The sequence below is a fragment of the Anolis carolinensis genome, chromosome 4, assembly GCF_035594765.1.
Source record: "Anolis carolinensis isolate JA03-04 chromosome 4, rAnoCar3.1.pri, whole genome shotgun sequence".
In the NCBI taxonomy this organism is placed as follows: domain Eukaryota; kingdom Metazoa; phylum Chordata; class Lepidosauria; order Squamata; family Dactyloidae; genus Anolis; species Anolis carolinensis.
This window is the reverse complement of record NC_085844.1, coordinates 162,385,723-162,398,110: the sequence shown is the minus strand read 5'-3', so window position 1 is coordinate 162,398,110 and position 12,388 is coordinate 162,385,723. Positions and strand designations below refer to the sequence as shown.

The 12,388-nt window shown below is 42.6% G+C and overlaps 1 protein-coding gene across 1 annotated transcript in view; it reads left to right on the top strand.

The window, feature by feature from the left end:
- The first annotated feature begins 1,355 nt into the window (after positions 1–1,355).
- Positions 1,356–12,388, top strand: part of st6galnac5 (ST6 N-acetylgalactosaminide alpha-2,6-sialyltransferase 5) — a 125,008-nt gene continuing 113,975 nt past the window's right edge. The window contains exons 1-2 of the mRNA XM_008114115.3: positions 1,356–2,693; positions 5,184–5,462. Coding sequence (XP_008112322.2) covers positions 2,679–2,693; positions 5,184–5,462 — 294 coding nt within the window. The 5' untranslated portion in view covers positions 1,356–2,678. The remainder of the gene's footprint in view (positions 2,694–5,183; positions 5,463–12,388) is intronic.

The following is a 12,388-nucleotide window of genomic DNA, read 5'->3' as shown; positions in this document are numbered from 1 at the left end:
AGAAAGATGATACGCTGGCTGTAATGCTATTGTTATTTCAAAGCATGGTAGTTGATCAGGAGACCACCCACTGATTGAAGATGACAGGGTGAAATATGGTCGGTTCTATTTTACCAGGTTGCTGTGAGTTTTCCGGGCTGTATGGCCATGTTCCAGAAGCATTCTTTCCTGATGCTTCACCCCCATCTATGGCAGGCATTGTGAGGTCTGTTGGAAATTAGTCAAGCGGGGTTTATATATCTGTGGAAAGTCCAGGGTGGGAGAAAGAACTCTTGTCGTTGGAGGCAAGTGTGAATGCTGTAATTAATCACCTTGATTAAAATGTAATGGCCTTGCAGCTTCAAGGCCTGGCTGATTCCTGCCTGTGGGAATCCTTTGTTGGGAAATATTAACTAGCCCTGATTGTTTCTTGTCTGGAATTCCCATTTTCTGAATGTTGTTCTTTATCTACTGTCCTGATTTTAGAGTTTTTTAAAAATATTAGTAATCAGATTTTGTTCATTTTCATGGTTTCCTCCTTTCTGTTGAAATTGTCCACATGCTTGTGGATTTCAATGGCTTCTCTGTGTAGTCTGAAAAGTGGTTGTTAGAGTGGTCCAGCATTTCTGTGTTCTCAAATAATATACTGTATCCAGGATGGTTCATCAAGTGCTCTGCTCTGGCTGACTTCTCTGGTTGATTTAGTCTGCAATGCCTTTCATGTTCCTTGATTCATGTTTGGTCAATGCTGTATTTGGTGGTCCCTATGTAGACTTGTCCACAGCTGCATGGTATACGGTAGACTCCTGCAGAGGCGAGAGGATCTCTCTTGTCCTTTGCTGAATGCTGGATTTTCTTAATGGGTCTGCAGATATTTTGTAGGTTGTGTTCTTCATCTGCTTCTGTATGCAGTCAGTGGTTCCCTTGATGTATGGTAAGAACATTTTTCCTAAGGGTGGATGTTCGTCTTTGCTTGTTCTTGGCCTTGCAGCTCTTCTAATGTCTGAAGTGGCATATCCATTGGCCTGTAGAGCCCAGCCACTAAACATTTTGCCAGAAAAAAGAGAAACAATATGTCCAAAGAGCATGATGATACGCTGGCTGTAATACTATTGTTATTTCAAAGCATGGCATTTCAGTTGATCAGGAGACCGCCCACTGATTGAAGATGACACAGTGTCAGGGTATTGTGTATTGTGAAATGTTAAAATCAATCTGGATTCAGCAATTATGGAGTTAATGAGAGTCTGCTATGATTGATGTATCACAGGACCAATGGGGTCAAGTGTGTTTTGACCGGGACTACTATCTTGGTTCCTGTGGAATGCGAGGGAGTAAAGTTTTCCTGTGTTGAGCGGAGAACAGCGATGAGCATTGGCTGTGTGTGTGTGCATGGGTGCTTTCGGCAAGCACTCATGGAGGAAAGGACTGAATTTGCTCTATCTGTAAATAGTTCATGTAAATAAAGTTTAATCAACAGTTGGACTTCGTCTGCTGGAGTGAGTTTATCCAGTGCTGTTTTCCACACGGGGAAACAGTCTGGAGAGAAGGAGGCGAACCGGGATGGTGAATTTTTTGGATTTCACTCTGCTACCCATCATCCCCGCCGACAGAAATACGGTCGGTTCCATTTTACAGGGTTGCTGGGTTGTTCTCTGTTTGTTAGTCGGCAGTGCCTTTCATGTTCCTTGATTCGTGTTTGGGCACTGTCTTTGTCCACAGATGCATGGGATACAGTAGACTCCGGCAGAGGTGAGAGGTGGACAATTTCCACAGAAAGGAGGAAACCACAAAAATGAATAAAATCTGGCTACCAGTATTTAAAAAAATTAAAATCAGGACAGTAAATAAAGAACATGACTCAGAAAACAAGAGGAATCCCAGGCATGAATCAATCAGGGCCAGCTAAAACCTCCCAATAAAGGATTCCCCCAGGCAGGAAACAGCTAAACCTTGAAGCTGAAAGGCTATTCGGTGCTAATCAAGGTTGCCAACTGCATCATTCACATTCACACCTGCCTCAAACAGACAAGAGTTCTTTCTCCCTACAAATGTAAAAACCCCACTTGCCTAGTTCCCAAAACCTTACAACCTTTGATGATACCTGCCACAGATGTGGACAAAACATCAGGAGAGAATGCTTCTGGAACATGGCTATACAGCCCGGAAAACTCAACGCAATCCATACTATTGTTATTTCAAAGCATGGCATTTCTGTTGATCAGGAGACCACCCACTGATTGAAGTTGACACGGTGAAATACGGTCGGTTTTATTATTATTTTTTCTAGGATATAAGGAATAAAAGAAGAACCAGCAGTCAGCTTTGGAGTCTAAGGAGGAGAGCCACGGACGGGGCAGAGGGGCTTTAGGACCCAGGGAGCGTCGCCAGGAGGCGGGAGTTGTGCAGCTCACTGGGAGACTCTAAAAGGGTCCAGTTTTAATTCTGCCTCTAATCTCTGCCACAGCCGCGCTTCCAACAGCAAGCTCAAGGTTGGGCTGATCCGGCGCCGGGGACTGATTCTCTCATTTCTATTTCTCCTTGCCTCTCGCCAAGGAAGGAACCATGCCGGGGGCGCCTTGGCAATGGAAACCCTAGAGGAGGAGGAAGAGGAGGAAGAGGAAGAGGCAGAAGTGGCTTCGGGGGCTCATTGAGGCGGCGGCGGCAGAAGCGTGCCGTAGACAAGGAGGCGCACGACAATGAAGGCGCTGGTGGTAAGTCAAGGGAGGGACGCCGGATCGCCACCTGGTTAGGAAAGAGGGAGAAAGCGAGCCCAAGTTCAGCTCGATCGCCACCTGGGTAGGGATCAAGGGAGGGAGGGAAGGAGGCAAGCGAGGAACTTTCCAACCTCCTTTATGGGCGGAAGGTGAAGAAGCTTGGGTTCGGGGGTGGCGGGGGAAAGGGGCAAGGCGGAATTAAAAGGCAGGAGAAGACGAGGAAAGGATGAATGGGTGTGTGTGTCCCAAAGTGGAATGATGGTCGCCAAAGGGGACATGTTCGGGGAAGGAGGGCTTGAGAAGGAGAGCGAGCGGGAGGCTGCCAACCGCACTTTCCAACAAGGCGCCTTTGCCAGGAAGGGAACGGCTTCTCTCGCTTGCCCCCCGAACACTGACATTTGGTTATCATCATCATCACCACCATCATCATCCCGCTTTTCTCTCCTAAAGGACACTCTTAGCGATAGAAAGAACACAAGAACCTCTTTTCCTATCTTCTCTATTTTTCTCATTTTCTTGTTAGCTTCCTCGTCCAGGTGGCAATAGTCCACATTGAAGGCTTACAGCAGAAGTGTTGGAAGTCAACCTCACACACTGTGTTGTGGAAGGCTTTCATGGCCGGAATCACTGGGTTGCTGTGAGTTTTCCGGGCTGTATGCCCATGTTCCAGAAGCATTCTCTCCCACATCTATGGCAGGCATCCTCAGAGGTTGTGAGGTTTGTTGGAAACTAGGCAAGTGAGGTTTCTATATTTGTGGAAGATCCAGGATGGAAGAAAGAACTCTTGTCTGTCCGAGGCAAGTGTGAATGTTTCAATTGGCCACTTTGATTAGCATCGAATAGCCTTGCAGTTTCAAAGCCTGGCTGCTTCCTGCCTGGGGGAATCCTTTGTTGGGCTGGCCCTGATTGTTTCATGCCTGGAATTCCTGTTTTCAGAGTGTTGTTGTTTAAAAACAGGAATGAGCCAGGCATTGAAACTGCAAGGCTTTTCAATGCTAATCAAGGTGATTTAATTGCAACATTCACACCTGCCTCAAACAGATGAGAATTCTTTCTCCCACCCTGGACCTTCCACAGATATATAAACCTCCCTTGCCTAGTTTCCAATATACCTCACAACCTCTGAGGATGCCTGCCATAGATCTGGGTGAAACATCAGAAAGGAATGCTTCTGGAACATGGCTATACAGCCCGGAAAACTCGCCACAACCCAATGATTCTGGCCATGAAAGCCTTTGAGAACACATTGAACATTTTCTTGTGAGCTCCCTGGTCCAGGTGGCAATAGTACACATTGAAGGCTTACAGCAGAAGCCCTCCTCAAAGGGAGCAAAAAAGAGGGAAACTATCAAGAGAATGAAAGTAAAAGGTCAAGGAAATCAGACAGCTGAATAAAATCCCACATTAGGTTGCTGTGAATTTTCCGGGCTGTATGGTCATGTTCCAGAAGCATTCTCTCCTGACGTTTCACCCACTTCTATGGCAGGCATCCTCAGAGATTGTGAGATCTGTTGGAAACTAGGCAAGTAGGGTTTCTATATCTGTGGAAGGTCCAGGGTGGGAGAAAGAACTCTAGTCGGTTTGAGGCAAGTGTGAATGTTGCAACTGACCACCTGGATTAGCATTGAATAGCCTGGCAGCTTCAACGCCTAGTATGTTTCCTGGCAGTGTGGACTCGGGGGCCCTTCGACACAGCCCTATATCCCAGAATATCAAAGAAGAAAACCCCACAATATCTGCTTTGAACTCCTTTATTTGAGTCCACACTGCCATACATTTCAGTTCAATGCACATAATGTGGGATTTTCTGCCTTGAGATTCTGGGATGTAGGGCTGTATGGAAGGGCCCTCAGATAACCCATTTCAAAGCAGATATTGTGGGATTTTCTGCCTTGAGATTCTGGGATGTAGGGCTGTATGGAAGGGACCTGAGATAACCCATTTCAAAGCAGATATTGTGGGATTTTCTGCCTTGAGATTCAGAGCAAGAGATTTGTAGCAAAGGGGGAAGGACGCATCTGCACTTAGGAATGAATTCCGTTTGACACCCCTTTTTAACTGCTATGGGATGAGTTGTAAAACTGTAACTTCCAGGATCCCTTGGCAGCCCAAGGGGCGTCGAAGTGCACTCATTCCACGGTGTAGGTGCCAACCCTGGCACACTAGCCCAGCCCTAAAGCGCGTGTGCCTAACTAACAAGCCCCGGGGCCGAACAGAGGGAGCGAGGGAGGAAGGGTGGGAATGAGAGAGAGAAGCCACTGGGTCACGCGAGGCGCGCGCGCACCTGAGGGATTGGCGGGAGGGGCGGGGTCAAGGCGCGAGGAGGATGCTATGCGAGAAGAGGAGGGAAAAGGCCTCCTGTCCCTTTAATGAATGACAGCGCCGCTTCCACGCGCGGCTGGGAAAGGGACCCCAGCCCCGTCTCCTCCGCACGCCCCCTTTCTAGGTCGCCGTCCCTCTCAGTGTGTCTCCTTGTCCCCCTTGCAGCGACATGGGCTGGCGGTGTCTTTTGCGCTCACCACCATGTGCACTAGCTTGTTGCTCTTGTACGGCAGCATCGGAGGAGGAGGAGGGATCGGAGGAAGCGGCGGTGGTGGAGAAGGCCAGAAAGAGCAAAGCCAGCAGCAGCAGCAGGTGGTGACAGCCAGCCAGAAGCCTGCCAGCCCTCCGCAGCTGAGCACGAGCGGCAGCCCTAGCAGCGCGCGTCGCCCGCCCGGGCTCTCCGCCCGCCCACTGGAAGGCTACATCAGCGTCCTCGACCACAAGGTGAGCGCCAAGACCCGCCGCGCGCTCCGGGGCGGGACCTGACGCGCCATTGGACGCCAGGCTCTTGATTGACACTTGCGCCTCTCCCACCACACCTACAAGTTTTACAACATACTAGGGACTATATCAGGCATGGGCAAACTTGGGCCCTCCAGGTGTTTTGGACTCCAACTCCCACCATTCCTAACAGCCTCAGGCCCCTTCCTTTTCTCCCTCAGCCGCTTAAGCGAGGGAGAAAAGGAAAGGGCCTGAGGCTGTTAGGAATGGTGGGAGTTGAAGTCCAAAACACCTGCAGGGCTCAAGTTTGCCCATACCTGATATAGAATCATAGAGTTGGAAGAAACCCCAAGGGCTATCTAGTCCAACTCCCCTGCCATGCAGGAATACACAGTCAACGCACCACTGACAGCCTCTCCCTCCAGAGAAGGAGACTCCACCATGCTCCCAGGCACAGATTGTTGTTATTATTTTTATTATATTTATTTGTACCCCGCTTTATCTCTCCTGCAGGAGACTGAAAGCAACTTAATATAAAAGCATCTGGGTCATTCCATGCCAAGCGGTCTGAAATTTTAAAAAGTTCCCACCATCATGTTCTCCAGTTTTGTTCCAATTTTATCTGTTGCTCCAGACAGGTGTTAAACTAAGTTTTCCAAAGTTTGAGGTCTCTAACTGCAATAGTTGCTGATCTAGCCCCCCCTTATCTGAACGGTAATCAGTCAACGTGCACACAACATTAAAGAAAAGGCCATTTTGAGGGATCAAATAAAATTAATACTAAATGTAGAAGAATGACTAGTAAATTGAAATCCTGTACAGTTTATTCTGCTGAATCTGATGAAATTAATGTTAACATTCTGGGTGCAAAATCCAGGCAAACAGGTTGACTCAAAGTGTGCATCAAAATGTGTCACGACTCATTGTGACAAATGTTGACCAATATTCAGACTGCAACAATTTCCATGCAAATAAGGAGACTTGAAGTTTTGGCCAAGTATTATTCTTGTGCTGTACATAATACAGTAGAGTCTCACTTAACCAAGCTAAACGGGCTGGCAGAAGCTTGGATAAGAGAATATCTTGGATATTAAGGAGGGATTAAAGAAAAGCCTATTAAACATCAAATTAGGTTATGATTTTACAAATTAAGCACCAAAACATCATGTTATACAACAAATTTGACAGAAAAAGTAGTTCAATACACAGTCATGCTCTGTTGTAATTACTGTATTTACAAATTTAGCACCAAAATATCATGATATATTGAAAACATTGACTACAAAAATGGCTTGGATAATCCAGAGGCTTGGATAAGCGAGGCTTGGATTAGTGAGACTCTACTGTACTGGCAGATTGGCAACTATCCAGCATCCATAACCGCTCTGCAGAATCTCTTCAAATTTGGCACTGTAGGCACAAATGGTAAAATATACTGACGTACAAAGCCAATGATTAAAAAAAGAGTCTACCTGAATATGCTTGTGAATAGTATAATCTGAAAGAGAAAAATTTGCTGTACAAGACTGATATGTTTTTGTTTTGCAGTGTGACCATTAAGTATCCATTTACTCAGGTCAAAGTATGTTATATTTTGTGCATTTATGAATTATGCTTTATGCATCCTCATTGTCCTGCTAGTTCATTTTAGTTTATAGGGGTGTGGCAGGACAATGAGGATGCATAAAGCAGCTGGTGCTACAGCTAAAATTTGAACAGTATTGGAGACATGATGGTGGGAAGGTTTAGACCACTTGGCATGGAATGACCCATCAGCATATAATTATATATATATATATATATATATATATATATATATATATATATATCGGCAAACATTAAGACAGGATTAAGTATAATATTTTTTAAATTCCCAGTTAAAAGCCATCAAAAATATTCGAAGTTACAAATCACAGCACCCCCTGAATTGATCTTAAAAACCTTCATCCTTATAACAACAACAACAATAACAACAACTTTCTTTATATCCCACCCTATCTCCCTGAGGGAATTCAGGGCAGTTAACAACAAATATCGGCAAATATTCAACACCATAAAAACTAGTCGGAGACAAAATAATCCACCTCACCCTCACCCAAAACAAACTTCTACATCAAAAATAACAACAGGCTTAACAATAATTAAATAACATAACAAATATAGAATTCCGCAGCTTACATTGGGAAGAAACAGTCAGAATCTAATCAAAGCAAAACAAGGTAAAAATATTGGAATTTTTGCAGTCATTAGCCAGAGTGACCAGACATTTTCACTCCATGGTGACTATGCATGATATTCTATGCCTCCTCGTCTCGATATGCTTGGGAGCAAAAATAGGTTTTTAATTGGTTTTAAAAGAGAGTAAGGAGGGGGCCGTTTTGATCTCTTTGGGGAGAGTTCCAGAGGTGGGGGGCAATTGTGGAGAAGCCCCCCTCTCTCTTTCCCACCAGCTGTGCTTGAGATGGGGTGCGACCAAGAGCAGGGCCTCCTTCACTGATTGTAGTGCCCAAGCAGGTTTGTAAGTGGAGATGCGATTTGCTGAATAGTCTGGGCCCGAACCATTAAGGCCTGTCTGAATAAAAAGGTGCTCCACTGCCAAACAACTTTTACCCTCAAGGAGTCTCTTCCTAATGTTTAGGGGGAGTATCTTTTCCTGCTATTTGAATCTGTTGTTCCCTATCCGAATCCTTTGGATTTTTACAGATTTTGAAATGCTGGATTTTGCCGATATATCCAGACTATGAGTCATTAGCATGCAGTGGAGAAGGATTTTAATCTAGCTTTCTCCTTGAAGTAATGAGATATATTGGGGTGCATCCATACTATGAAATTAATGCAGTTTGACGCCACTTGTAACTGCCATAGCATCATGCTGTGAAATCCTTGGAATTATAGGTTGGGGAGTCACCAGCTCCCTTCACTTGTCAGAGAAGGTCACAGCAGTGAGCTGTGGCAGATAAAGTGGTTTCAAGTTGCATTCATTCTTCATTGTAGTGCAACCTTGGAGTTGGGATCCAAGTCTAAACACAACATTCATTTAAGTTTCATAGATATCTCATTCACAGAGCCCACTTTTATACCATATTTTATCATTTTTTAATGTATGTAACAAAAGTTGTGTACATTGGACCATCAGAAAGTAAAGGTGTCACTTATCTCAGTGACTGATGTGCACAGTTTTTGGATTTTAGTTTGTATTTTGGATTTCAGAATTCCTGATCAGGGATGCTCAACCTGTAAAATGATATAAAAAAAGAAGCTAAGATCCAGGGAGATTTCATGTCTGTAGACTTTGGAGAAAATCATGCAGGATTGGAGGGCACTTCACTGTTTTTGAAAAGCAAAGCCATGCTTGTTCTCGAAGTGTTGAACAGCAGAGTGGATATATGTGTTTTAAAGGTTTGCTAGTTTGGATAGGCACTAGTCCACAATAAAATGTCTTGTCATCTCATCACTTTGCTCCCCAGTGGAATTTCACAAAGGAAACATGGCATCTCTCCCCTTGCTTGTCTGAAGGAGTCTCAATAGGAGTTGTGTTACTCTTTGTCCCCTTAAAGGTCTGTGAACAGGCTTTAGATGTTCAGGCCAGATAAGTAGTCCTTCATCTGGAAATCTGGAAAAAAGAAGAGAGAAGTGAAAGACATCTTTAGATTTAAAACAACATTTCTCATGTTATCTGGTATGAAGAGCTGGTAGTTATAAGCTCAGCATTTTAAAGGACTACAGTTGTTTGTTTTGGTCCAGGAAATTTGCTAAGAACTTGCCCAGGGACCACCACTTTAAAAGTAATCCTGCTAAATGTTAGTATGTCTGTGATTATGCTTTCTTGCCTCTTAGCAAAATTTGCAGTGTTTGTAGCATTGTAGAGCCTGGAGAACATACACATAGGATGCAAAGTGCAATTGATGTTTTGTTTTCCTGCCTTTTTTATAAAGCCTGTGTGTGAGAATTAAGACTTCTTTGTGATGGCTTGGATGAATGATGCTGAAGAGGTGATGTTATATAAACACAATCAGTTTACAACAGCTGTCTCTGAACAGAAAGAAAGTTTGATTGCTTGGGTAAGTTCAGAATAGCACTCTTGTCATTAATAACATTTAGTACAGCCAAGCTGATACTTTCAGGATAGAATACAGGGTCTATGACTTGAAGGCATGACAACAGCAAATAGTATTTGAACAGAAGGTGAGCAGAAAGATGATATTTATTAATGCAGGAACTGGTGTGGAAAGCATTCTTGCGATTGTCAGGGTATGATTTGAAATAAATTGTTCTGTGTGAAAAACAGCATGAGGCACATGATGCAGACTGGTGGTGGTTGTTTGCCTTCAATTCATTTCTGACTCAGTGTGATCCTAAGGCAAAATTGTCATGGGGTTTTCTTGGCAAGGTTTGTTCGGAGGGGGGTTTGCCTTTGGCAGCCTCAAAGACTGAAGGAGTGTGACTTGTCCAAGGTCAAGATAGTTTCTATAGCTGAGTGGACTCTTGGTGTCCTACTCAGATCTCTGTACCCTGCTGGAACAGTACCAATTCACGAAAAAGATCCCAGACAATGAATCATTAGCATGCGATGGAGAAGGATTTTCATCCAGTCTTCTCCCTGAAGTATTAGCTGTCTACTGCAAAAAGTTGGCTGTCTTTTCCTTTTCACATTCAAACACGTACAGCCTGAAGTGAGTCATTCCATTCGAGAAAGACTAAAGATGGTGTCAGTAATATGTGGTCCTTCGAGAGTTGATCTTTGAAGATCCCATCATGATCACGATTCCTCTTGTCATCTCTCACCATTGGTGATGCTAGTAAGAGCTGAAGAGATTTCAAATGCAACAACATGCAGAAGGACACTGATTTATCATTCTTGTATTATTGCATGTTTCAGTTAAGGATAATAGGCAAGGAGATTTGACTTAAAAGTTAAACACTATCATTATAATGGCTTTATACTCAATTTTGTTTCATGTTTATAGCAATATAATAATTATATATATATATATACACACACACACACACACAGAGAGAGAGAGAGAGAGAGAGAGAGAGAGAGAGAGAAGCTTTAACCTACCTAGATATAAATTCAATTCACATTAATAGAACCTAAAGAAGAAAATTCCAACACTGGAGTCCTTTAGTACAGTAGAACCATTGTCTTTATGTAGTTACATATGTCTTCAATCCTATGGTAAGTTCCATTCACTTCAGTAGATGCGCTGAATCAATTGGATTTACCTATATGTTGACTCACCATTCAACAATTGATTCGGTGAGTATACTCTAGTGGGAACTAATCAATTTCTTGTTAATATGATGCTACATTTTTCAATAATATTCTTCCCTCTGACACTGCATTAGTTTGAAGCTGACAGGCAAAGCTCAGCATTAACGTTTAAAACTTCCTGTTTTCAGCTTTAGACCGTCTTATTTTTTCTTGTTTATCCAGGCTAGGGATATAATGAGTTGGAATACTCTCATAAATGCCACAGGGTCAGTTTTCTTCTCCTTAGTAGAGGGAAGATTTCAGTTACTTATTTTTCTCCCACTATTTATTGTCTTTAAGAATTAAACAGTCAGCGTAGATAGGTACATGAGTGTAGTAGAAGCTCCTTCTTTGAAGGTTTTTAAGCTGAGGCTGGATGGCCATCTGTCAGTGGTGCTTTGAATGTGTTTTTCCTGTTTCTTGGCAGGGAGTTGGACTGGATGGCTTCCAACTCTATGATTCTATGATTCTAATTGTAAAATATCGGTTTTGTAATACTTTAAAGACGATGAGAAAATTAATAATTAATGCCCCCATGATCCACTACAGGAAGATGAACTGATACTGGGAAAAGATATTCATCACAAATTTCACAGTAGGGACCAACAGGGATTGAAATACAGCTGAAAGAAGCTGCAAAGAAAGTATTGCACATAAATGTATAGATGCCTTGAAAGCTTTAATAGCATGTTGCCTGCTATTCATTCAGATTGGTACTGCTATTTCATTTTGTCCTCAAATTGGGTCTCAAAAACATAAGAGAAATTGCTGTCAGAAAACTCTTGAATACAACTGGCTAACAACAATGGCATAATGTCAATTCTCCATGAAAACTGTGTGAAGAAAGGATGGCAGTTCCAGAGAAAAAAGATTGTGGAAACGACTAAATAATATTTGTAAGTATGTGTGCGCAGTGTAGAATGATAGGTGGATCAACAGAAGAATGTGAGAAATGATTCAGAGTTTGCATCACACTTTAAGCTGATTACTGATTATTTACATTATAGTTTCTCTGATTATAGTAAGGGTAGTTTTCATGTGTTGTAACAATATTTCAAAAGCAACCAGAAATTTACCTCCACTTCTTTAATAAAAAATCTATAGCCTTGATATTCATTGCTGTGATCCAACAAAAGCAAAGTTATTCATTCAATATATATAGGTGTGTGTGTGTGTGTTAACATAGAAGTGACTTAATAAAAATGATGCTTTCTTGAAAACAAAACTAAAAATAATGCTTATAATTTGCAAGAAAATACGATGTACAGAGTTGAGGTGGAAAAGATGGTATATTATTATACTAAACATGCACTAATAAATAAATCTGGTTATTCTGCAATAAATACTGGTTATGCTTGTTAAACCCATCATTCTGCTAATGATTCAGTCTCTGGATTCTGCTGTGACAAGTAGCTTTTCTATAGAAATAATTGGGGGAAAATTGCCAAAGAAGAATACATTTTCATTTTTTCAGAATAGAACCATACCAAGAAAAATTTTGATTTATTACAATAAGTAGTTTCAAAGAACATCCTGGTCAGTGCATTAGATTTAATTGAATCATAATGTTGAAAGTATGTGCCTGTGTACGTGTTCATAGAAATGACGCAGAGGACAGGACAGTTAATTAAGTGTTTGATGAAGAGTCATTCTGCAAATGGTTCTGTACCTCCAT